The following is a 27,541-nucleotide window of genomic DNA, read 5'->3' on the forward strand; positions in this document are numbered from 1 at the left end:
ACATGGATCCCTAGGTTTCATCCTCTAATGTCAAACCAAAATTGCATCCCTGGGATAAACCCAACATGATCGGAATGTATCTTTCTGTACCACTGGTTTGGCAATTTATCTACTTTAGGTCCCAACATCTATATTTATGAACGAGATTATCCTATACATAATTTTCTTGCACTTTCTTGTTAAGTTTCGGGATCGAGGTTATGTGAGCCTCATAATAGGATTTGGGGATCTTTCCCCTGTCTGTAAAATTGGGAATTAGTATTCCTGAAATAACCACAACCAAACCAAACTCCCTGCTACACTTATGACTCACAGTGATCCTATGCAGATTTCCAACACTATAACTCATTGTGGGAGCAGACAGCCTCCTGTTTCTCCCATGGAGAGACTGTTTGAAGTTCTTCCAGTTGATTCATAGCCCACTGCCTGATGCAAAGCACGACCAGGGCTTATTCTTTAGATAGCTGATAGGAATCGCCTTGAAAGCATCTGAGATTAGAGTATTCTTTATAGGAAGAATTTAAATTTTTCTTCTCATGTATAATTTTTATTGATCGGTGATTTAGATATAGAGAAAGAGTCAGATGTGAAGAAAACCTCCCATCAGTTTTGATGAAAAAGACATTAAGGTAGAATATTTCCATAACCACACGCAGTCTTTTCCTGCCTCTTTCCTCAACCCCTACTATCAGCTTCCTTGAAGCCACCTCTAATCTGCTCTCTATCATTACAGAGAGGCTTAATGAAATCTAGAACATCATGTAGACAAAAGCTTTTGTCTAGCCTCTTTCGCGGAGTGTGGTAGATATATAATCACTTGTCAATTTGAGGATTAAGAGTGTTTAAAACAAAGAGTGTTGGGGTGGAGTCTAGCTGGTCAATCAGATCATAGCCAATGAGGCTTCTGTGTAGGCATAGCCTTCCCCTAAGGACTCTGAGAAATCCGGTATCTTCCTTCTTGGAGGCAGGAGAGACTATCTCTCTTTGCCACTCCCTGGGAGACAATGCAGCTGACAAGACACATGGGACCACCCTAGTGCCCTGAGTGGACAAGCCACATGGACGCAACCAGACCCCTGAAGCTGGAAAAGTCACAGAGAAACCCCTGCCAGCACTGAGATGCTTACAACGCCACTGGACCCAAAGACTTTCTACCTACTGGCTTGTGATCGTCCTGCACTTGACTTCATTGCATGTGTTTTGTGAGTCTGAAGAGGACTTTATAGACTGGTATCGGTCCTATGGGCTAATATCAAACTTATGGCCTTGGAGTGGACTGGGTTGGGATGTTTTCTTAATGTACAATTGCTCTTGTATATAAACCTCTTCTTTATACAAATATGTGTGTCCATGGATTTGTTTCTCTAGTCTACCCAGACAAACACAGGAGTATACTATTGTGATTCATTCATGCTGTTATTTGTATGTTTATTTCTTTTCAACACCTAGTGGTAGTTCAGTTTATGAATCTATCAGGTTTATGGGTATATTCTGTAGGTAGACATCTGGGCCGATTCCAGTTTTGGGCTATGGTGAATAAATACCATAAATATTCATATGTAGGGCTTTTGTGAGCATACATGTTCTTTTTTTGCACCAACAAATGGCTAGGAGTGGAAAATCTGGGTCATGTTTACATTTTTAGGAACCTGAAAAATAGTTTTCCGATGTATGAGAGTTCTAGTTGCTCCACACCCCTTCTAGTGCTCGCTGGTTTTCATTTTACCACCTTATTATGGAACGAAAGTTAGACTGACATTCTAAGTTTCCTTTCGCTGACGCATTGTGATGCTGGTTATGACGTGATGTGCTTTGGGCTGTTTATATATCTTTGTTAGTGAATTATCTGTCCAAATTATTTGCCCATGTCTAATTTAGGAAAGTCCTTTATAGACCGTATTCTGGATACCGTTCCTTTGTATATTCCGTCCCCAGTGCCCCCCGCCCCAGTCTGTGGCTTGCCTCCTCAGTTTTTAAATTGTGATGAATTTCAGTTTATCAGGTTGTTTTTAATTATTTAGCACAGGGTTAGGTGTTCAAGAAATGTCCGTTAGATTGGCTGGATGAATAGGGAAGTTCAAATTTTGTGTCTTTTATTATTTTTCTAAAGTTCTTCTACCATTAAAGACAAGTGTTGAATCTTCAACTTTAACCAGGAACTTGTCTATTTCCTTTGTCGGCTCCATCTGTTTTTGTCTTATGCATTTTGGAACTCTGTTCTCAACATGCACCCATGTCATGTCCACGGATAAGTTGACCCTTTCATCTGGAACTGGGGTTTCGTTTCTGGTCTTCAAGCCATCTTTGTCTAATATGAATATAGCCACTCCACTTTACCATCCGTGTGTCCCCAGGTGTCTTTCGATCCTTTTCCTTGCACCCCGTCTGTGTTTTTGTATCTGGAGTCCCCGGAGAGTGTTAACAGTTCCTACTTGCAACTTGGAGGTCCCAGCTCACCTGTGCTACTTCTGGAAAATCAGCCATTGAAAACCCGACGGGTACAGATTTGCTCTGACGCACCTGGGGTCACCGTGAGTCGGGCAGGTCTGCACTGCAGCTGGCTTCGGCTTTGGGCTGCATGTTTACTTAAATCTTGCTTCTTGTAGACAGAGGAGTGTTGGGTCTTATTTTTTTCATTCAGTCCAACATCCTTTGCGTCTTTACCTTTCGTAATGATCAATATGGACGGACTTAACTCCCCCATTTTGTTCTTTAGTTTCAATTTGTTCCATCTGTTATTTGGGTCTTTCCTTCCTTTCTGTAGATGTGATATTATTTGTAAATCATGCATCTCCACTTGTGGGTTATTAGCTGTGCTTCTTCATTAGTTTGGCACTGTCTGCCTGCAAACGCTGTCAGGCCACTTTGTAGGTGGTGTAAGGATCTTACATCAGTGATCCTTCTATCTCCTCTCCTGTCCTTTGTGGTAATTTTTAAACATTTTATCTCTATGTAGGTTATAAACCCCACAATGCAATACTAGTTTTCCTTTAGGTGGCAACTGTCTTTTAAATAAATTATAGTCAATGAAAATTATTTGGCATCTAGCCTTATTTGTTTTTCATTTGAAGCATTTTTCATTTTGGGTATGCATCCAAATTACCATCTGGGGGCATTGTGCTTGGTAAGATAGAGGGGCAGTGAGCAAGAAAGAGGCAGACCTTTGATGAGATGGATTCACGCAGCAATGGGCTCAGACATATCATAAATTGGGAGGAAGACACCCAAGTAGGTTGTGCTTTGTTCTGTTCGACATAAGGTCACTGGGGGGTTGGAACTGACTTGGCGGCATCTAACAACAACAATCTTGCTATCTTCTGACTGGCGTTCCGTCAGATAAATCAGAACTCATCTTTGTTCGTCCCCATCTGTGTGTCTTTTACCCTGGCTGCTTTTATGGGTTTACCGTCATCACTGGCTTTCAGCAATGTGAGTGTTGTTCACTTTGGGGGGTGGGGGTAGGATGCGGGTGTGCAAATGCGTGTGTGAAGATGTGTGCTTTTCTTTTTCAAGACATGTTATGGAGGGTTCTTACAGCTCTGGTAACAATCCTTACATTGATTGAGCTCCTCGGATATCTGTGTTTGCAGTTTTCAACATATTTAGAAGAATTTCACCCACTACATCTTCAAATATTTTTCTGCCCCTCCTTTTTCTGAAATTTCAATGATTTGCTATCTTAAGGCCATTGGTGCTTTATTATGATTCTTTTTCTCCCCAGCCTTCTCTCTTGCTGTGCTTCAGTTTGGATCATTTCTGTTGCTGTAGCTTCAATTCACTGATTATTTTATTCTAATCTAATTAAAAGCCCATCCATGTTTTTTATATGAAATATTATACTTTCCATCCCTGTACATGATATTTTAAAAGTAACTTCCAATTTTCTTCTTGTGATATTCATGTGATGCTCTGAGCCTCTTAAAATACACATTTTTGTTGTTGTTGGTTGTTTTTTTTTTAAGTCATTTTACTAAGGGCTTGTACAACTCATCACAATCCATACATACATCAATTGTGTCAAGCACATTTGTACATTTGTTGCTCTCATCATTCTCAAAACATTTGCATTCTACTTGAGCCCTTGGTATCAGCTCCTCATTTTTACCGCTCCCTCCCTACTACCCCTCCCTCAGGACCCCTTGATAATTTATAAATTATTATTTTGTCATCTCTTACATTGTCCAACGTCTCCCTTCACCCAATTTTCTGTTGTCTGTCCCCCAGGGAGATTATATGTAGATCCTTGTAAACGGTTCCCCCTTTCCACCCTACCCTCCATCCACCCTCCCAGTATCACCACTTTCACCACTGGTCCTGAAGGGTTCATCTGTCCTGGATTACCTGTGTTTCCAGTTCCTTTCTGTACCAGTGTACATTCTCTGGTTTAGGCAGATTTGTAAGGCAGAATTGGGATCATGATAGTGGGAGGGAGGAATCATTTAAAACTAGAGGAAAGTTATATGTTTCATCATTGCTATGACACTGCATGCACCCTGAATGACTTGTCTCCTCCCCAGGACCCTTCTGTAAGGGGGTGTCCAGTAACCTACAGATGGACTTTGGGTCCTCACTCTACACTCTCCCTCATTTACAATGACATGATTTTTTTTGTTCTTTGATCCCTGATACCTGATCCCTTCGACACCTTGTGATTACACTTCTTCCATGTGGGCTTTGTTGCTTCTGAGCTAGATGGCCACTTGTTTACCTTCAAGCCTTTAGGACCCCAGACACTGTATCTTTTGATAGCCAGGCACCATCAGCTTTCTTCACCACATTTCCTTATGCACCCACTTTGTCTTCAGCGATCATGTCGGGAAGGTGAGCATCATGAAATGCCAGTTTAATAGAACAAAGTGTTCTTACATTCAGGGAGTATTTGAATAGAGGCCCAATGTCCATCTGCTACCTTAATACTAAATCTATAAATATATGTACATAAATCTATTTTCCTATCATCATATATACATATATTTACATATGTACATGCCCTTATTTAGACCTCTTTAAATGCCCTTTGCCTCCTAGTTCTTTCCTCTATTTCCTTTTACTTTCCTCTTGCCCCACTATCATGCTCAGTCTTCATTTGGGTTTCAGTAATTCCTCTTGGTTACATTGCCCTTGATCAAGCCCTACCAGGCCTCTTACATCCATATAATAAGCATTTTAAAGTCTTTACTTACCCCATTGTTCCTGTCATTTCTATATTGGATTGTGTTCTCTTTCTGTGGGTCACATTGAACCGATTTTACATATTTATCAATTTTGATGGAATGGTAAACACTTGGGATGTTACATGTGTGGGTTTTATTGTCTTCTCAGAGCACTGGGCGTATGATCACTTGATCTTAGCCAAAAGGCCGAGAAGCGATGCGTATGATCAGTACATTAGATGAACACATGAATACATTGGGGGAATGTGATTCAACTGTCTTTCTGTGATCTGTCCCAGGATGAAAATCGGAAGGCTTTCAGAACCTTCTCTGCTTGTCCTTAGTTTATCATAGACAAACTCCTGGCCATCCTGAGAGAAAATCTCTCTGCTCAGAACTGAGATAAGCCAATTCTCACAGCAATTCTAACCTGCACTCGCTTTGGACCTGATCACCGACTTGCTGTGGGAGGGGCCATCGTCCTTTCCTCTCCCTTTGCTCACCTGTGGCCCAGGAGGCCAAAGGCCATTCTTAGCCTCTCAGAACCGAGGACTAGGAGGAGGGGAGGAGTCTCTCTCTCTCTCTCTCTCTCTCTCTCTCTCTCTCTTACACACGCACACACACACGCACACACACACATGGCCCCATGAGAGGAAGATCCCTATTCTTTTTCACAGGAACAATTTCTTAGCCCTTTCCAGAGTCCTCCCGGGTGACTAGAGACTGCTCTGGAGAGCTCACTCCCCTGCATTACCTGTGCCTGTGAGCCTGTCAGAAGGGAACCGTGGATGCTGTCCTGTCACCGGGGACCAGCCTCTGCATCTCTCCAGCTTCTCTCTCTGTGAAGAGGAGGGAGAGGTCAAAGTGAAACTCTCTCCTCACAACATCTTGTCCTAGTCTTTCTGTATCTAAGTGTAGGGTTGAGAGGTGTAAAACCAGTTCTCGGTGTTTTGGTGGGTGGGTGGGGAGGCTGATAACACACCCATCTAGGGACAATTTCTGGAGCTGATGATACTCAGTTGGAAATGAGAGCACCCTCTTATCAAAGGGGCACGTGCACTGAGCACCCACGGTGTCCCTGAGGGATGCTTCTGGGCCACGGGCGCTGTCAGTGCGCTTTTAGAAACTAGCCCATTTGCTTTTCGTCTTTAGAAACAATAAGTAATGTAGAGCATTTGACTTCTAAAGGTTTGGCTGTTTATAATTATTTCTCTTTGGCTCATCAGCGTTTCAGACTTGCTTCTGCTGACTAAAGGCAGAAGGTAAGATGGTGTAAATTGCCTTAGCCTTGTGGTTGTAAAGGAGGAAGTCCTGTGACCACCCTGAAATAAAAACTGCCCCTCTCCGTCCTGTGAGTCAGTGCGAGGCCTGCAGGGCGAGTGGGCTCAGCAAGCAGGTGCGGGAGGGACCCTGCAGCAATGAATCTCTCACGGTGCTGATGGACAATATGGAAATTCCTAAAACTGAAGCTGAGCGGAGGGGTCTGGGGAGGGAGGGGAAAACGAGGAGCTGATACCAAGGGCTCAAGTAGAAAGCAAATGTTTTGAGAATCATGAGGGCAACAAATGTACAAATGTGCTTGACACATGGATGGATGGATGGATGGATGGATGGATGGATGGATGGATGGACTGTGATAAGAGTTGTACGAGCCCCCAATAAAATGATTTTTTAAAAGCCAACAGGAGGAAAAAAAGAATAAAGGGGTGTAGATTGACTCAATAGCTCAAGGGAATTATTCTCTCTTGTATATGACATATTGATGGGAGATAATACACAGTTAGAGATAATAAAAGAAAAAAGTATAAATATATACATATAGATAGATATATCTAAATAGAATATAGATGCATGCCAATGTGTATATGAGTATGTATGTGTATACATGTTTTCTTTCTTTATTTTTATTAAAAGATCATTTTATTGGGGGCTCACTCGGTTTTTAATAAACCATAATTTCCTCAAGGAAATTCCTACTTTTTCAGGTCCATTGGGATAAGCTCTCACTCAGAACTTGCTCACGAGTGTAAACATGTCCGGGCATGGGAAAGCGGAAGGATGCTACCTGTACCAATAGTGGGCTCGGGGCTGCCAAGTCTAACACGTGCACCGTGGGAAAGGGCCCATTTGCCTAAGCCCAACGGCGACGCATGCCCGCAGTCCAAGAGGGCCCTTGGAGCAGCCACGGGGCTTGTAGGATGAGATCTTCCTCGGAAGCACCGAGGACTTGGGTTGGGTTCATCATACAAGCACCACCGTGGCTGGCTCAGCCCTGCAGCCCCCGGAGTCTCAGAATGACATGACATAGGAAGGTGTGACATGACCCTTTATCCTTTCCCCCAAGTCCTAGGCCACAGCCTCCTGACGGAGTCAAGTCCAACCCTTCTAAAAGGCACCGCGATCGCCTCAATCAGGAGCTAAGCAGACTGACCAACTTGCTGCCCTTCCCCGAGGACGTGCGGGCCCAGCTAGACAAGCTCTCCATCCTCAGGCTCATCGTGGGCTACCTGAAGGTCAAGGGCTACTTCTCAGGTAAGAGGCCCTGGCAAAGGTGCCCTGCATGCTTGGGACATGGGTATTTGGATGTGATCCTCTGTGCAGGAGGAACCTGGACTGTCGCTGTGGCTGTCAGGCAGAGGAGGAGAGCACTGTGCTCAGGGCAGGGATTTGGAGGAAGGCTATTAGGAAACGGGAGCTATGCTTGTCCTGCTTAGCGGGACACCCCTGGGCTCGCCTTGGCCTCCTCGAGCTGCTCCCCGAAAGGGAGAGGTCAGATTTCCCTCCCTGGCTCTACCCTTTGGCACCAGCCTTTTCACGGAACAGTGTCCAGAGAGAAGTGCTTGCTCTACCAACCCTCTATTTTGTGGCTTCGTGTGTAAATCCAAGTGTTCTTCCATCTGTATAGCTCTGGTTACACGCAAAAGCTGGGATATGAACTTGACCTCTTGTGTCACAAATTTCTTGACCTTTTTTCTTTTAAAAATCATTTTCTTGGGGGCTTGTACAACTCTTATCAACATCCATACATACATCCCCTTGACCTGTTCTTGAAGATTGATTTATCCTAACTTCTCTATCAGTGCATCATCTCAATGTACTCTCTCTCTCTCCTTACTAGTCAGTTGTGTTGCTGCATAAAGATGTGTACTTTGAACACCTTCCTGAAATGGGAATTGGTTTCTGTGGCTCGGATAACACTGTGGACTCTCCCCTGGTCTCTCGTGGACCTTCCCAAGGACTTTCCTTTTCCGTCGTGTCCTGTAGGACTGACTGCTGGTGACAGCTTCCCTCAACTTTTATTTGTCTGGGCATCTCTTTATTTCACCTTCCTTTTTCTTCCCTCAACATCTTCTGATGAAAAATTTCAAGATGGGTTGACGCGGCAGCTGCGAGAATGCACTGGAGCGTCAGGACAGCTGGGGGAAGGTCCAGGCCCTGCCATTTTCAGTCTGTGTGCCCAGAGCCGCTCTGAGCCCGAGCAGATGGGCGGTCTAATAACAGCACTCCAGGGAGTGATTTCTAAAAGAGAGACAATTCCAGGCTGGTTAATTTTCCTTTAAACATTTTATCTCTGTCCTGCGAATGTCTTCTGCCCGGCATTGCTTCCGGTGCAGAGTGAGCTGCTGTTTATCCTTGTTCTTCCATAGGGGGCTCGCCGTTGATGTCGGGTGCAACACGTCTGTAGGAAAATCCATTACCTTTAAATCTGTGTTCCCGCAATCTTAAAGCCCTGCATCTTTTCGCCAGGTGCTTTTAAGGTTTTCTCTTTGGTGCTTCTTTGGTTTTCCGCGTGGTTTTCCTGATGGGAGTTCGCAGAGCCTCTTGGATGTCCTGTGGGAATTCATATCCAACTTCGTGTGTATATCTTTTTCATTAAAGTTGATAAAACTTCTGACCATAATCTCTTCAAATACCCTTTCTGCATATCTCTCTCTGTCTCTCTCTCCTTTCCATGTGGGACTCAGATTACATGGATGCTGCTAGCTGTCCAACTCATGGTGATCCCATGTACAGTGGAACGAAACGTTGCCTGCTCCTGCACCATTTCAGGATCATGAGTAAGCTCATGCAAGCTACAGAGCTCGGTACTGTTTCACAGGGTGCCCTGCTTAGCTTTCACTAGTTTATCCCAGCTATTTGCTTCAGTCTGCCTAATTTCAAATGCCTCTCTTCAAGTTAGGCACCCTGGTGGCAAAGTGGTTAAGGGTTTTGACTGTGAACTGGAATATCAGGGGTTCAAACCACCAGTGACTCCCCAGCTTACAGCCGACCGGACTGCCGAGGACGGAACAGGAAGGGGGTGTGGGAGGCATCCCGGAGCCTGGCTGGGGGTGGGAATGGAAGGTGGGTGTGGGGTGAGATCTCGCTGGGTGTCTCTCAGGGAGAGGCAGGCAGCAAGGACAAGTCACCCGGGGAGAAAGTGTGAGCATTTTCACTTCAGATCTGGCACAGGGGTCGGGCTTTGGATACTGGATGAAGGTTGAAAGAAACTTATGAGAGTGAAGCGACTTCCCCAAGGACACCTAAGGCCACTTTCCTTCCCCTTGTCCAAAAAAATGACTAAATGGTCAGCTGGCTCAGAGTAGAGTAAGAAGCGATCCCAAGGGTATAATGGGTGGTTGACAGAGTGACACGGCCCTGTCACTGCCCTGCCAGTCCCAACAGTCCCCACGTTCCTGCAGGACAGCCGGGAGCGGACTGTCACCTAACCAGCCTGACCGCAGTCTGACAGGAACGTGCCCGGTGACAGACTGCAGTTTGGCCAGGAAGCGTTCTTTCCCCACTTGATAATCAGAAAGCGGGGGTGCTGGATTCCCCTGGGGGAAGGAGGCACACGGGGCTGCGAAGCCTCCCTAAGTCAGTAAGGTGGGTCTCTCTCCACCTGGAGAAGGACAACCCCGGCCCTTCTGTTCCCCATCACACAGACACACAGCCAAGCGCAAGTGCACACATGTGCCTGTAGTGGAACTGCCCAGTGTGGCCACTGCTCCTCGCGTGCCTGGAGCCTGGGGGTGGAGGTGGATGGGAGCGAGTAGCAGAGGCGGCCTGATCAGAGGGAGTGAGTCACTGTCTGGGCACCACCTGCCCTTCCCCAGGGATTAGAGATCAGAGCAATCCAACCTTGGCCTCTGCTTCCCAAGCTGGGTGTGTGGCCCGTTCCAGCCACATGCATGCTAGGATGGCAGTGGGCTCAGGGATCACCCGGTTAGGAAACCCCCGGAGGAAATGCTGAGCCAAGACGGGAGAGGGTGAGGGTTTTGCCATCCAAGCCAACCCTTGTGATCTGCCCTCCGTGGCCTCGCTGGGCAACTCCTGCCCCTCTATTGACTGGACAATAAGTGATGGGGACACAATGGCTCCTGCCCTTTTCCTCCACTTTAGAAGGAAAACAGGAGAATTACACTTCAGGGAGGGAAAGGCCAGGCCTGGCAGCTTCCTGGTCTCAGGGAGGGGACCTGAGCCTCAGCCAGACCAAATGCAGGGCAGCCATGAAGTCTTCTTCACAGCCAAATATGCTACGAGCGCAGGCGTTGTGAAACCTTCTCCAGACCCCAAGTCCTGGCCAAAAGGGGAGACAAGGGGGAGGGCAGTGAGCCAAATTCAGGCTCTGCCTTCAACCTTCACACAGGCCCTGTGGATAGCCCCCCTTTTCCCCAGCCCCCTCAACCTGGACAAGCCTGAGACTCCCTTTCTCCGCGCACTGCCCACTTCTGGCTCATGCCGTGATTTCACCGCCCACATCAGACACGGCATCAATAGGCCCGCCCTACAGATGAGTATCTGAGTGGCCAACAGCACATGCTTAAAGCATGGTTAGCCTTTGCTTTGGCTGATGGAGCCTGTTCCAGTGGCTGCTAAGTCGGCATCCATTGGAGGACGGAGCTCCTCAAGGCCAGCTGCGGTCTAGAGAAACAACTGCGCAGAAACGCATGTGGGTATCAGAGAGAGTTTCAGCTAAAGGCTAAGTGCACACTAAGAAAGCATCCCAACCCAGAGCTGTCCAGGCCCATGAGTCCAACATTAGCCCATATGTCCGACAGCAATCCACAAAGTCCTCCATCTCCCAAAAAACACACGATGATGCCGACTGCAGGAGGAAAGCCGAATCACTGAGCGTGTAAACATCTCAGCGCTGGCAGGGATCTCCATGTAGCTGCTCCAGCACCCAGGGCTGCATCAGGGTAGGTCCATGTGACTTTTCCTCAGGCATGTCTCACAGGAAGTGAACCTTGCCGTATAATTCGGGAACTGGCTAAGGCAGCTGCACCCTGGTCCGACCATTAGAGAGCAAGAGACCCAAGAACCAGAAAGGTGAGGCTCACCGAGCCATTTATCCCTCCACCCTTCAATTAATCCCACATGTGTTTATTGGCCAGGTTGGCACAATTAACCTTAACTATCTCACTAGCTCATAATCTCCTTCTATTTTGTTGGCCTATAATAGGAAAGACCATTTTCATACCACCAAGGAAACATTTATTTTATGTTTCCTTCCTGAAATAGCAAAAATTTTTAAAGAATTTTTTTTTAACTCATGGTGGAAGAAATTCTAGTTTCTTCCAGTTTTCCTTATTATAATTTATACTCTCCCTTAAAATTCTGTTTCTGCAAGATAGACACCATCTCTTACTCTTTTATGCAACCCTTCTTAGCTAACTTTTCAAATGAGTTACTTTTCAAATGAACTAATTTTAAAAGTAGCTCTTAGATGCTGTTGGCCTAGAGGCACTCACAAACCACCTCTGAAACCCACAATCAACGTTACCATTTTCCCCAATGAATTGTGTCCTGGGAAGTAACATTTGAAGATCTGTTGCCAGGAGACGTCCCCTACACCCATGCCACATGGGGAGCATGGAGCTTGAAGGAAAGGCCTACAGAAGTGGTTCTCAACCTTCCTCATGCTGCCACCCTGTCATACAGTTCCTCATGTGGTGACACCCCCCCAACCATAAAATTATTTTCGTTGCTACTTCATAACTGTAATTTTGCTGCTTTTAGGAATCGGGAGACCCCTATGAAAAGGTCGATCAATCCCCAAAGGGGTCGCGACCCACAGGCTGAGAACCGCTGGCCTAAGAGTATTGTGCAGCCAGGGCCCACTGGCAGGAGACCTTGTCCTTCTCCTGAGCTTTCCCAAAAGGCCAGCTGAACTTTAGTGTCCAGACCTTCTGGATCGATTTCTCCTCCGCTAAGGTTCCAGATGAAAGACATTCTTCTTCTAGAGCGATTACTGTGTTATCGCCCATGCGGAGGTGAGTGGCAGATGCCAGGCGTGCGGTTGACAGCGGGGTCCCTGTTTGTTCATCATCTTTGTTCAAACAACTTCAGCAGATTGTCTCTGACCCTGTGCCCTCCAGCGTCTGCTTCACTTTCCGAGGAATGGCAGCATTTCGTCGTATGTCATTGTGGTCAAAGAGGTAAATTAGGCACACATACATTCAGAAGCATGGCGATTGTTGTTGATGTTGTGAGGTTCCACCCAGGTAGTGCCAACACACAGTAACATTGCGGACAACAAAACCTGCCCTGTGCCGTCCTCATCATTGTTGTGATGTGTGAGCCTGTGTGGTAGGCACGGTGTCAGCCCATCTTGTGGAGGGTTTTCCTCTGCTGCTCTGCTTTACCAACCAGCACGTCCTTCACGGGGCTGGAGAATGCCCAACGGAAGGAGCTGAAGTCTCGCCCTCCTTGTCTCTGAGGGGCATTCTTGCTGTACTTCTTCCCAGACAGATCTGTTCTTTCGGCAGTCCGTGGTCCTTTCAATATTCGTCACCAGCGTCATCATTCAAAGGCATGGATTCTTCTTTGGGCTTCTTGATTCAATGTCCAACATTCACGTGCCTGCAGGTGACTGAAAATACCCTGGCTTGGCTCAGGTGCCCCTCAGTCCTCAAAGTAGCATCCCTGCTTTTCAACCCTTTAAAGAGGTCTTATGCTGAAGAATTACCCAATGCAACATCGTTTGATCCCTGGACTGTCTCTTCCATGAGCTCTGATTGTGGATCCAAGCAAGACAAAATCCTTGACAGCCTCAGTCGTTCCTCTCTGTATCATGGTGTTGCCTATTGGTCCAGTTGTGCGGCTTTTGGTCTTCTTCACATTGGGTTGTATGTGGCAAACAGAGAGTGGGAAGAGAGTGTGTGTAGATGGATCCTTTATTCTCGTATCTTAAGAAGCCTGGCGGGCTGGGGTGGAGAAAGGTCTTCATGCTTGTGAGTTACAGACGAGTCCCAATCACATTCTCATAATTAGTATTGCTCCCTACTAGATCCTGCGATAACTCGATCCTCCCATAATAGTGCTCCCTTAAAGTTCCCTCTTACAAATGCACGGCCAATTGCTATCTAGCCTGCAGCTTTAACTGTAGGAGCAGGCACCCTTGCAATTGTTCTCCCTGATCAGAGGAATGTCACTCCCCCTTACCTGCCCCCAGCACTGGTGCTAGGTTACTCCTCCAAGGAACTCAGGGACCTTTGGGGTTTGAGTACAGCCCACTTGTTCCTGATGTGGTTATCTGGAATTAGGAAGGCTTACATGCCCCAAGAGTATATAAGCTATTGGTGGAAATATAATCTCTCTCTACACGAGCCTGGCTCCTGAAGTCATGGCCGAAGTGAGCCCTTGCATGCTTTATCTTGTCTGATGTCTCTTTAATTTACCTTTCAATTACACAACCGTCCCCTTGGACCCATTTGGTTGTGGGGGCGGGCACCCCACAGTTGTAATCCACACTGAAGGCTGCAGTCTTTGATCCTCTTCAGCAAGTACATCAAGTCCTCCCCACTTTCAATAAGCAAGGTTGTATCATCTGCATATCACAGATATCTGCATATCATTTCCTCTAATCCTGATGCCGCCTTCTCCTTCGTGAAGCCCAGCGTTTCTGATGATTTGCTCAGCATACAGTTTGGATAAGTATGGGGAGATAAAACCCTGATGCACATCTTTCCCGATTTTAGAACATGCAGTATGCCCTTATTCTGCTCATACAACTGCTTCTTGATCCATGTGCAAGTTCTGCAGGAGCGGGGGGCCAGCCCCAATCCCAACTACTAAGTGGATACCTGCCCCTCTCCACAGAAGAATTTATTTCAAGGGACATATCTGATCGGAGCACATGGGAGCAGATGAAGTGGGAGACGGAAAGAGCGGAGCGCATCCTGGCCCACCAGGCCGTGAGGAAGATGTTCCTAATTAGAGCAGCCAGTTGACAGAGAGGATCAATGCCGGCGCCACTAGGAGATATGACGCTCCTTAATGACCCATAGCCTCACAGGGGACAACACCAGAAACACAGTGTGGGAATTGCACCTGATCTGATCCCACCACACCGAGACAAAACACTAAGGGGGTGCAACAGAGCAGCAAGGGAATGGAGCGGCAAGGTCCCCAAGGAATGCTGAAGGTGGACTTTGGAGCCAGGGCATGGTGCCCCAACAGACTGGACTGGAAAACACTTCTAAAGGCCAACTCACAATCCTTGAACTAACTACAAGCTTTTCTTTCTTGTTGTGTTTTGTTTTGTCATTGGTTTGTTGTTGTTTTGCTGTATATTGTTGCGTGGTTTTGCTCTGTCTTGTTTTTGTGCATGTTATTATCTCCACAGGTCTGTCTAAATAAGATAGGCTGGATGAACATTCTGGAGGAGAAAACAATGGGAGCAACAGTTCCAGGGGGATATGGGGGAGGGTTGGGGGGAAAGGTAGTGGTGTTAACAAACTCAGGGACAGGGGAACAACAAGTGACTCAAATCGGTGGTGAGGAGGGTATGGGAGGCCTGGTAGGGCATGATAAAGGGTAATGTAACCAAGAGGGATTGCTGAAACCCTGGTGGGGACTGAGCATGATAGTGGGACAGGACGAAAGTCAAAGGAAATAGAGGAAATTGCTGGGAGGCAAAGAGCATTTATAGAGATCTAGATAAAGGCATGTACATATGCAAATATATTTATATATGAGGATGGGGAAATCTATGCGTATATATTTATATGTTTAGTATTAAGGTATCAGAAGGACATTGGGCCTCCACTCAAGTACTCCCTCAGTTCAAGCATACTTTATTCTACTAAATTGCCATTCTATGATGCTCACCTTCCCAACACAACCGCTGAAGACAAATGGGTGCATAAGCAAATGTGTGACAAAAGCTGATGGTGCCCAGCTGTCAAAAGATAAAGCATCTGGGTCTTAAAGTCTTGAAAGTAAACAAGCATCCTTCTAGCTCAGAAGCAACTAAGCCCACATGGAAGAAGCACACCAGCCTGTGCGATCACGAGGTGTTGAAGGAATCAGGTATCGGGCATCATCAGAACAAAAAATCTTACCATAGTGAATGAGGGGAGGAGTGCGGAATGGAGACTCAAAGCCCATTTGTAGGCCACTGGACATCCCCTTACAGAAGGGTTTCAGGGAGTAGATGAGCCAGTCAGGGTGCAATGTAGCAACGATGAAAAATGCAACTTTCCTCTAGTTCCTAAATGCTCCCCCCCCCCCCCCACTATCATGATCCCAATTCTACCTTGCAAGTCTGGCTAGACCAGAGGATGTACACTGGTACAGGTAGGAACTGGAAAGACAGGGAATCCAGGGCGGATGATCCCTTCAGGACCAGTGGTGTGAGTGGCAATACTGGGAGGGTAGAGGGAGGGTAGGTTTGAAAGGGGGAACCGATTACAAGGATCTGCATGTGACCTCCTCCCTGGGGGGTGGACAACAGAAAAGTGGGTGAATGGAGACGTCGGACAGGGCAAGATGTGACAAAATAATAATTTATAAATTATCAAGGATTCATGAGGGAGGAGGTAGTGGGGAGGGAGGGGGAAAATGAGGACCTGATGCCAGGGGCTCAAGTGGAAAGCAAATGTTTTGAGAATGATGAGGGCAATGGATGTACAAATGTGTTTTACACAATTGATGTATGTATGGACTGTGATAAGAGTTGTATAAGCCCCTAATTTTAAAAAATGCAAGTTAAAAAAAAGTCCTGCAGGAAAACAATGAAGTGTTTTGGAATTCCATTCTTTTCAAGGCTAGCTGTAGTTTGTTACGGTCCACAATTTCAAATGTGTTTACATGGTCAGTAAAAGACAGTCAACATCTTTCTGGCATTCTCTTCTTTCAGTCCAGATCCATCTGATGTTAGCAGTGATGTATCCCTTGTGCCATGTCCTCTTCTGAATCGAGTTGGATTTCTGGGAGCTCCTTGTCAATGTGTTACTTTAACCATTGTTCATTTTCGAATGATCCTCAGCAAATTTTGCTTGCAGTGGTATCCAAGATATTATTATATAATTTGTGCATTCTCTTGGGTCACCTTTTTTTGGAATGGATACAAATATGGATCTCTTCCAGTCAGTTGGCCAGGTAGCTGTCTTCCCAATCTCTTGGCATCGATGAGGGAGAGCTTCAAGTGATTCATCAACTTGTTGAAACATTTCAATCAGTATTTCATCAAAACCTGAAGCCTTGGGGTGTTTTTTTTAAAAATAATTCCTTCAGGGTAGCCTGGACTTCTTCCTTAAGTGCTATTGGATCTTGTTATATGCTACCTCTTGAAAAGACGGAATGTCAACTAGTTATTTTTGGTACAGGAACTCAGTGCATTCTTTCTATCTTCTTTTGATGTGTCCTTCATTATTCAATATTTTACCCATAGAATCTTTCAATATTACACCTTAAGGCTTGATTATATTTTTTCCCTTGAGTTCTTTCCATTTAAGATATGCTGAGTGTGCTCTTCGTTTTGGTTTTCTAACTCTAGGTCTTTTCACATTTCATACTGTGTCTTCCCAAGCTTCTCTTTGGATTTTTCTGTTCAGCTCTTTTATTTCATCATTTCTCCCACTTGCCTTAGCTACTCTTTGATTAAGAGTAAATTTTAGTCTCTTATGACACCCACTTTGATCTTTTCTTCCTTTCTTGTCTTTTTAATAACCTTTTACTTTCTTCATGTGTGTATTTATGACATCATCCCACAGCTCATCGTGTCTCCTGTTATTAAATCTGTTCTTGAGGTGTTCTCTAACTTTAGTTGGGATATACCCAAGTTGTGTTTTGGCCCTTGTGGACTTGTTTTAAATTGCTTCAGCTTCCACTGGAACTTACAGATGAGTAATTGCTGGTCTGTGCCACAGTCGGTCCATGCTCTTGTTTTGGCTGCTAATATTGAACATCTTCATTATCTCTTCCCACAGATGTAGCAATTTTATTACTGTGTGTTTAATCTAGTGAGGTTCATGGGTACAGTTGAAAAAATGGTATTTACAACGAAGCCATCACTGGTCTTGTGAAATTCCATCATGGCAATCTCCAACTTCATTTCTTTTTTTTAAATACTTTTATTGGAGGCTCTTACACCTCTTATCACAATTCAGCTTCATTTCTATCACGAAGGCAATATTTTCCAACTACTGTTCCTTCCTATTTGTTTGCAATTTTTGCATTTCAGTCGCCAGTAATTATCAAGGTATCTTGATTGCATGTTGGATCAATTGCAGACTTACAAAGTTGGTAGAAGCCTTTGATTCCTTCATCATTAGCTTTAGTGGTTGGCGCATGAATGTGGATAATACTTGTATTAGCTATGCTTCGTTGTAGCTTCACTTCCTTATCCTACCAGACAGGCAGGACTCCGAACTGAACGAAACTCCAGGAAGGACACAGAGGGAGGTGTTGGCAGTGAAACAAGGACGAGGCCCCCAAGCACCACTTGTACACAGCACCGCGGCACCCAAGGAGTCAAGCGTTCATGCACTGGACACCCTATAGGAAGGTCAGAGAAGCCCAGTACAGAAAGCAAGGTTCAAAAGAGGCAATGCTGGCCCATCCCCTCTGCCAGAGGCCTCCTGGATCCCCTCCAGCCACATTGGGGTCCTCCCTCCAGGAACTTCTTGGGATCTCCCACAGCCCTGTCAAGAGATCTCTCAGGTCAGAGGTCTCCCCATGGCCTCATTGCATCCCTTAATGATGTTTCTCTGTTCACCACTTCCCACCCCAAGATTATATCTCTTTTACTTTTCCCGGCGCCTTTATCATAACAAATTTCACTAAAAGTAAACATTGGAGGGGAATACAGAGGAAACCGTTAGCATGGTGAGTTATACAACAGCTCAATGGAAATCCAAAAATCGGACTAGCACTCTGTCCTTGCCAAAAGTCCTCTCTCTTCAGGAAGTCTGAGGAGGAAAAGAATTCATTTGGCAAAACATCGAGTTCATAGTCAAGGAGGAACTTGCCGATTCTTTGGCTGGAAGAGACTAAGACACAGAAGCAGGAGCAAAGATTGGGAGGGGATTGTCCATAGTGAACAGTTGTCTCTGCCCTTTCAGAAGGCTGCATCTCTAGGGAGCACTGCATACTCTATAAAATGATATACAATGAGACTTCAATTAATGGATTCTCTGAACCATGAATCCTTTTGTTGCAAAAAATAATCATCCTAAAAAAAATCAGAGAGCCAGGCAACCAAATATTCAAAGTTGATGAAATGATGTTTCCTCAATCCCCTTGGCCCTGCCAATGTCAAGGAGGAGGATGTCCTTGGAGTCCAAAGCTGCTCTATTTGGCATTCCAAAGCCACGTCCATATGATGGAAGGAAAGACCTTTTCCGTGATTTTTAATAAGCTTATTAGTACATCTTTGCCAACAGCTCTCCCGAATAACTTTAACAATACAGTTTGGTGCAATTTTCCATTTAAACTAAAGGAAGGCTTGGCTAAGAGGAAATGTAGAATTTATAGGTTTGGTTTTCGTGTTGAACACATAGGTGTTAATACATAAGGTTATAAGAACAAAAAAAAAAATGCATCCTCTAGTTAGAGAATTTTGTTTTAGATGAACTTTTCCCCATTTTTTCTATTTGCTTGTTTATCTTCAACAGAGCCAGAAATGTTGCTGGTGATCAGGGGAAAGATGCTTCTAGAGTTTTCCCCGGGAGGAGGCATTCACTGTCAAGTGGAATAGAAGCCCTTCTTTACTTGCATGTGTGTTGCTTACGTTTACTCAGCTGAATGCATGTGGGACCTGTGGAGACATACCCGTACTCAATGGTAACATGTAGGAAGGTGAAATGGCCAAGACTTCTTGTCTCCACTTTTTATTTATCTGACATCTTTCCAGAAAATGTATGCAGAACAGAGGTGTGGGCACCCACTGGGGCTGCATTCCCTTCAGTTTTACCGATACACAAAAAGAGGGTTTGGGATTCACCATGTGCCTAAACTCCCTCTAGTTTAGTAGGACAGAGGACCCGAAGGAGAGCCACATGACTAAGTTCAAGAAAGCGAGGGGACAGCACCTGCAAAGTGGCTGGGACAGAACCAGTGGGGCCTGTGTGTGACACAGCATGGATGTGTGGGTGACGTGGGTGTGCAGTCAGTCATGCAACAGGAGGCGTGGTCAGAAGTTCTTGCCTGCTGGTCAGATCCCAGACAGATACTGAAATGAGAGAGCAGGTCTGCCCAGACAAAGGACTTGGTTCCAGACTCCCTTGGTACAAGCATGGCCGAGTGACCGAGTTCTGTGCAACAGGCTCTAAGCAGAGAAGTCAGGCGGCAGCTTCCTAAATAATGGTGTCTCTGGATTTCTGCCCTGGGCCTCCCGCCCTCCACCTTCTCTTGGATCCAGATGATGTTTGGGCCCTGAGGCCAGGCTCAGTGTGAGCTCGAGGGAGCTGGGTCAAGGGAACTTGGTGAGGCAGGGCTGTCACATAGCACTGGATGCCTGCTTCAGAGAACGGATGTAGCTTATAAGCTATTAGTATCGGGGTGTTTCTGGTTACTCGTAATCAAATGGACTCAATGTACCACGATCAGGATGCTAGATTTGGGTTTTAGGTGTAAGGCCGGTGGATAGTTTGCGTCATCGTCCTGCTTCATCATTTGAAAAATGGCCATGTAAGCTGCTGTTTGGAGAATGCCCAGCGTGGGCCAAAGCAGATGCAGGGAGACCCTTATGGTGGGTGCTCCCTTCCCCAAGCCAAAGAGGTGGTGATTCTGACAGGGAAAGTGGGGCCCGGGGTAAAAGCCGAGTAGACCCTCCGGGTTGTACTTTTTTGTAGTATGTGTGTTAAGCCATCCTTCCCAAATGATGGATCAGGCCGAACTGAAACGGTCAGATGCCAAGACAAGCGCTCTAGCGGTAGTGAAAGTGGGGTGCTACGGGAGGAGCCCTCGAAGGGGGCAGCCCCCCAGCTGAGAGTGATTGTAAGAGCAACTCCGAGAGACGGTGAAATGGAGCTGTCTCCCAGGTGGAGGGGCAGCTGTCAATCACATGCGACCATCCTTCCTGGAACCCTCAGAGAAGGGCTCATGGTGCAAACACAAGGAGGCCTCCTGGATTCGCCTCCCCAGCTCTGGGAGTGAGCTCCGTGTTCCTAATTACACCTCTTCTCTTTCTCAGCCACCCTAAAGGGCAGCCCTGCAGGCCATTCAGCCGACCCAGCCGCTAACCCAGAGGGAAGTGAACATGCCTCTCCGCAGGTCGATGCAGAGTGCATCTGTGAAGGAGACTTGCTCCTTCAGGTACCGTATGATATTACCCATCTCTGTTCCCTCTCCGTGGTCATGATGATGGCAGGATCCAGTCTCGGGTTTTCCAGAACGCTCGTGGCTTCAAGTCTTGTTACATTTATCCTTGATTATCCTGTTGAATATCGGATTGGATACAGTCTTGTGTAGATCTGTGCCCTCAGGAACTTCTCTTATCGGAACACTCAAGACAAAGTAACGAATAACGTTCAGAACTCATTTCCTCTCCCCAGGCCCTTAATGGCTTCCTTGTGGCTGTTACCGAAGATGGCTATGTTTTTTACGTCTCTCCCACAGTGCAGGACTACCTGGGATTTCATCAGGTGGGTGACTGTCAAGGGTTTGGGGGGATGGGGACAGGGAAGAGCCGTGTGCACGCTTATCTCTGTGGGGCTCTACGCTGCAGGTATTTGGGATGAACTCTGCCCGAGCTTGGGTTTCCGAGCTTGCTGGAGGGTGTGTTATTCCAAGTCCCCTGGGAAGTCGATGCCATGCAGGTCTGAACCTTGTGAGGAGAAAGGGAAGGGGCCAGGGCCTCCCTGTGGAGAGCAGAGCTCCAGGAGGAAGAGCACAAAGAGGGACACAAGGGAGAGAAATCGAGGCCACGGGGAGGGAAAGAGAGAAGGAGACTGAGGAGCAGTGGGGTTGGGGACGGAAGCAGCCTTCAACCTGACCTCTGCCTCTGCCCACAGCTCTTCCAGGCCAGTAGTTTGAATAGTGGAGGCAGGGCACACAAAGGCCAATTGGGGCTGCTGTGTCTTCACATTGTCTTTCTAGTCCTCCTTGATGGTCCCTCTATAGCCCCTTGATCTTAGCCGATGTGCTGTGCTCCCTCCTGACCCATGTGATGTTCTTGGAACCCCTCCTGATGGTGGGTTTCTCTCCAGGATATTCCTGTGACTTGAAGATTTTCACCCTAGCTGCTCTTCGCCCCCCCCCCTTTGCTGGACTACAGCCTGGAGACCCCCTTGCCAGGCCCTGCCGCATCCTTGTCCTTCTGTAGATCGGACACCAGCCCCTTGTAACTGCTCATCACCGTCCTACACACTGGACCAGAGATGCTCCTCAAGTCCATTTTTCCTGAGTGTAGTGGAGGAAAATGGTTAAAAAGCAGGTTCCTAAATAGCATCATGTATGTTGAGGGTGGGGGTGGGGGGAGTGGTATAAGAAAGGATTAAAGGCAGGAAAAGTGAGGAAGAGTGTAATTTTTTTGGAATGGGATTGGGTCCAGCAAAATGTTCTATTGCTGACAGAGAACATTCAACGCCATGTCTATTGATTCCCTTAGAAGAATCCCAAATCATACCCCAAATCCAACACAATCTTTAACTATAAGCATGGAGAATTTTAATGCTTGAATTAAACCTGTTTGATTTATAAGGACTACACTAATATTTCTCAAAGTAAAAGTGGTCTGAAAACAATTGAACACTAAAGGGGGAATGGATCACAATGATCTACATATAACGCCCTCCCTGGGGGCCAAGCAGCAGAAAAATGAGTGAAGGGAGGCATTTTACAGTTTAAGACATGACAAAATAATAATAATTTATAAATTATCAAGGGTTCGTGTGGAAGGGAGGGGAGGAAGGGGAAAAATAAGGAGCTGATGCCAAGGGCTCAAGTAGAAAGAAATGTTTTGAGAATGATGATGGCAACAAATGTACAAATGTGCTTGACACAATGGGTGGATGGATGGATGGATGGATTGATTGATGGATGGATGGATTACTATAAGAGTTCAGTGAGCCCCCAATAAAATGATTAAAAAGACAATTGAACACTGAAAGCATTATAGAGTCTATATGACACCAGACATATTCAGTCTTATTCTTGAATCAAGTTACTAAGTTTAGCCAAACTCAGTTCCGAAGAAATTGCATTCAGTTTTATATTCCCTCACCTCATTCAACAAATGGCAGAACAAAGTCTGATCTCCCTAGAAATTAGATTTGCATTGTTTCCTAAATCTGTTTAATTTTGTTATCCAATAGAACTGATGCTAGATTTCCAGGGAAGCTCACCTTTCTCCTTTCGTTGAGCTCAAGCCAACTCTCCGGAGCCATTTCAGTAACTACGACCTGTGTCCCCATCTCAGGTGTCTCCTTGTTACGTCTCTGACTTAACCCTTGGACACTCACTCCATGGAGTGCCTCTCTTGTGAGACGTGTCCTAGGTTTGGGGACAGCAGCAGCCCGAGAGGATGGACTGTGAAGACCACAAGAAGGACTAGGGACAGAGTGCAAACACCAGATGCATGAGGCCAGGCTACCAGGTCACCTAGGGAGGCCATCCAATGGGCCGGGCTGGCTCAGAGATATGTAGGGTGACTGCCCTCACTGACACTGGAAGGCAGGCAGTAGTCCCAGCGGCATAATGCCACCTGTGTCCTTGCAGTCAGACGTCATCCATCAGAGTGTGTTTGAGCTGATCCACAAGGAGGATCGACCCATGTTCCAGAACCAGTTGCGCTGGTCACCCCACCCGGAACCCCCCAGCAGAGGGGCCGAGGAGGACACAAGCCGTAAGTAACCCAGGCGTGGAGGAAAATGGGCTGGGATGCCATGTCGACTCTGTACACGTGTTTTCACCCACAGTGCATGAACCTTACAGGCCGAGAGGAGGACACCCGACTGGAGAAGTGGGCTTTGTTCCTCAGCTAGAACATACATGATACTGAGTAAGCATTGATGGAGTCCTCGTTGGGTAGCAGGCACATGAAGGGAGGAGAGGAGGGCCAGGACAGCTGTGTCATTGAGGGATCAGGTAGCGCTGCTGGCACAGGACCCCTTGAGACCCTCTCAAGCCCGTGACCTCATTGATCGTCTGAAAGCAAGACAACAAGGCTAGGGCATGGGGTTGTTGCCTTTACTACCAGGAGAATGTGGCCATGGGTTTTTGTCTTGTCGGTAAACATTTTGGTTATTTTTCAGTTAAAGAAACACCGCTTTTTCCCAGGGCAACCAAAGAACAGAAGCTCAGAAGGAAGCTGAGTACGGGCTTTTCAAAAGCTCTAACTCCAAACCCTTGAAGTGATCAGAGAGAGTACCCCGAGACTGGGAACTCAGAAGCAGTCCTTGTGGGGTGGGTGGGGCTGCTAGCCCATCTTTGGTCACTAGATTGGTCTAAGGTGATTTCCATTTGTGAGAGGGTAGCGTGACTTCCACTATTCTTCTTGGGACATTAAGTGAAAGAATAACACCAGATGCCAATAAGAGAGTGACTTATTTTTCTGGGGAAAGAAAGGAGGAGCCAACAAACCCAGGGACAGGGAACAACAAAAGATCTAAAATCAACAGTGAGGAGAGTGTAGGTTGCCTGGTGGGATTTGGTCAAGTGCATTGTAGGCCAGAGGAATTATTGAAAGCCGAATGAAGGTTGAACATGACAGTAGGACAGGAGGGAAATATAGGAAAAACCTAAGAGGACACTTATAGAGGTATAAATATAGCCACATACATATGTAAATATATTTATGTATAATGATAGGGACATAGATCTATGTACATATATATATGTTAAGTATTATGGTAATATATGGGCATTGGGCCTCTACTCAAGTACTTCCTCAATGCAAGAACACGTTGGTCTAATAACCTGGCATTCTGTGATGCTCACCATCCTAACATGATCACAAAGGACGAAATGGGTACATAAGCAAATGTGGTGAAGAAAGCAGAGGGTGCCCGGCTATTAAAGGATCTAGTAGTGTCTAGAGTCTTAAAGACTTGAAGTTAAACAAGTGGCCATCTATCTGGGAAGCAACATAGCCCACATGGAAGAAGCACATCAGCCTGTGTGATCACAAGGTGCTGACAGGATCAGGTATCAGGCATCAAAGAACAAAAAAAAATCATATCATTGTGAATGAGAGGGAATTGGAGTGGGGACCCAAAGCCCATCTATAGACACTTGGACATACCCCCACAGAAGGGCCACAAGGAAGGGATGAGCTGGTCAGGGTGCAGTATGGCACCAACGAAACATACAACATTCCTCTAGTTCTTTAATGCTTCCTTCCCCCACTCTAATATCATGGCCTGGTTCTATCTTACAAATCCAGCTAGACCAGAGCATGTCCACTGGTACAGATAAGAACTCTTGACTTGGAATCCAGGACAGATAAATGCCTTGGGAACAATGATGGGAGTAGTGATGCCATGAGGGTGGGGAGAACATGGGAGGAAAAAAGGGGGAACCTATCGCAATCATCAACTTATACCTCCCCCCCCCCCACACACACACCCAGGGTGACAAACAACAGAAACATGGGTGAAGGTAGACAGCAGATGGTATAAGATATGAAAATAATAATGTTACCATTTATCAAGGGTTCATGAGGGTGGGAAGGTGGGGAAATGAGTAGCTGATACCAAGGGCTCAAGTAGAAAGAAAATGTTTTGAAAATGATGATGGCAACATATGTACAAATGTGCTTGACACCATGGGTGTATGGATTGTAAGGAGTGACATGATCTGACTTGTGTTTTAACAATGCCACCCTGCCTACCAGTGGAAGACACTGTAGAAGGTGGGGGTAGAAGTACGGACACCAGTTAGAGGACTACGGCGAAGTCATGGCAATAAAATAAAATCATGACAGGACCAGCCAACTGCTCTAGAGACGGTACAGCGCACCTGACCCTGCTCCAACTACTTCAGCTACGTGCATTTCTTTAATGTGCATAGCAATCCTATGGCGCCAGAGAAGAACACTGAGACCCACAGAGCATTAAGTAACCCAAACTGAATCACACAGAAGGCAAGGCTCCCATCTGATTCCAGGATCCATGTTCTCCACCACCGTGGTGGGTGGCCCACTGGAGAGCGAGGGACTGGACAGCAAGTGGAGAGAGGTTTAAGTGATGAGAAGCAGTTGGCTGTGGGTATATTTCAACCATAGCGCTAGTGACCAGGTGCATGTGTTGATGCGAGTCACCTCAGTTTGACCTTGAATCTCACGACCCCATGAAGCTACCGGGCAGGTCTGGCAGCATGATTTAATGGAAGAGAGTGGCTGGTCATCAAGATCCTCCTGTTGGTGACGGCCACAACGTACTTGGTCAGTGGGTTTGTGACCTACATTTTCCTTACCGTCCAGCCGTTTCAGCCCTGTGACAAGGATTGTTCAGGCAGAACCTCTTCCTTTTGTCTCTCTCTCCTCCCAGCTCTTCCTGGAGAGGAACCTCAGCCCCTTACTAGAGCTGCCTCCGACAGCCATCAGCATCTACTTTGGGAAGACCCCTCCTATCTGGAGAGAAGCTTTGTCTGCCGGTTCCGCTGCCTGCTGGACAATTCTTCTGGGTTTCTGGTATGAACATCGTTTGTACAGGTTCAGGGGCTTTCTAAACGGATGACTGTGCTAGTGTTCAGAGAACACGGCCCAAGAGTGGAGCCAGAATTCTTTGCCAATCCAGGAGGGTCTGCTGTTCTTCAGTGCACTGCTCCTTCAGAGAACCCACCTGCTCGACACCAAGCCATCATTTCAATCTTTCTCCACTCAATTGAGACTTAGGATCTATTTATTTAGTGTCCTGGTTATCTAGTGCTAATATAACATAAATACTGTAGTGGGTGACTTTAACATACAAACATTTATTTTCTCACAGCTTAGGAGGCCAAAAGTCTGAATTCACAGGGCAAGCTCTATGGGAAGACTAACTTTCTCTCTGTCAGCACTCTCTTTCTCTCTGTCAGAAAGAGCTCTGAGCTTCTGCACAACCTTCGTGTGGCCTGGCACCCATCTTCCCCTATCTCTGCTCTGCTGCTTGTTTAATCTCTTTTATATCTCCAAAGAAATTGACTTAAGATACACCCTACACTAATCACACTAATCCTGCCTTAATAACATATCAAAGACAACTCATTCCCAAATGGGATTATATCCACAGGTGTAGAGTTTAGGATTTAGAACAGATTTTGGGAGGGACATAATTCACTCTATAACATTCCACCCTTTGACACCTCCCCACCCCATAATTTGTGATCTTGCTACATATAAAACACGCTCATCATTGCAAAAGTCTTAAATCCGCTTCAAGTCCAAATATCATCTTCTGAATCTTCTAAATCGAGTATGGATGAGACTTCCATCCTGGGGCAGAATTCCATCTTGGGCGAAATTCCTCTTCATCTGTGAACCTGTGGTGTCTACACTATTTATGTGTTTCTAAAGTATGATGATGGGATAGACACACGGTAGATAGTTCTATTACAAGTGGAAGAATACGGAGGAAAAGAGAGAAGAGCAGATACAGACAAGTCCCAAGCCCAGCAGTACAAAGTACATGAAAACCATCTGTTTCTCAAGGCTGTCTGAACAATAGGGTGTTAGCCGTGCTCTCTGGATTCCGGGTGGAAACCCCGGAGCTCCAGCTCTACCTCCCAAGCCCACTAGGATAGCGGCTCTTCCTGCTTGGCTGTGGGTGGGCCCATTCCCCATCTGAGTGGTGACCTCATTCCCTAGGCCCCAGCAGACCCCATTCATCTGCCCCTTGGGCAGTCTCTTCAGGGCAACCTAGATTTTTCACTCTCAAAACAAACGAACAAAACCTCCTCCAAGCTCACTGCCATTGCTTTGGTTTCTCATAGTGGCCCCGTGTGCTATGCGTTGGCCTCCTGACCATAAGACCGTTGGTTTAAAGCCACCAACCGCTCTCTGGGAGAAAGAAGCGGCTTCTACTCCAGCTTAGATTCGTAGTCTTGGAAACTGACAGGATCCGTTCAAGTCTGCCCTTCGGGGTTCTCTGCCCTGCAGGTTGCTGTGTGCTTTGACCACTAGGATCCTTCAGCACTTCCAGCCTCAAGCCACCACCAATTCCCAAACCGCTTCCACGTTGTAGTATGGTTAGAACCAA

At 46.3% G+C, this 27,541-nt stretch overlaps 1 protein-coding gene across 1 annotated transcript in view; it reads left to right on the top strand.

Moving 5' to 3' along the window:
• The window catches only part of LOC142440461 (aryl hydrocarbon receptor-like), a 54,727-nt gene that overhangs the window by 15,157 nt on the left and 12,029 nt on the right, over positions 1-27,541 (top strand). The window contains exons 3-7 of the mRNA XM_075542892.1: positions 7,498-7,685; positions 20,557-20,678; positions 20,918-21,007; positions 23,082-23,208; positions 25,853-25,995. Coding sequence (XP_075399007.1) covers positions 7,498-7,685; positions 20,557-20,678; positions 20,918-21,007; positions 23,082-23,208; positions 25,853-25,995 — 670 coding nt within the window. The remainder of the gene's footprint in view (positions 1-7,497; positions 7,686-20,556; positions 20,679-20,917; positions 21,008-23,081; positions 23,209-25,852; positions 25,996-27,541) is intronic.

This window comes from Tenrec ecaudatus, chromosome 2, assembly GCF_050624435.1.
Source record: "Tenrec ecaudatus isolate mTenEca1 chromosome 2, mTenEca1.hap1, whole genome shotgun sequence".
NCBI classification, from domain to species: Eukaryota; Metazoa; Chordata; class Mammalia; order Afrosoricida; family Tenrecidae; genus Tenrec; species Tenrec ecaudatus.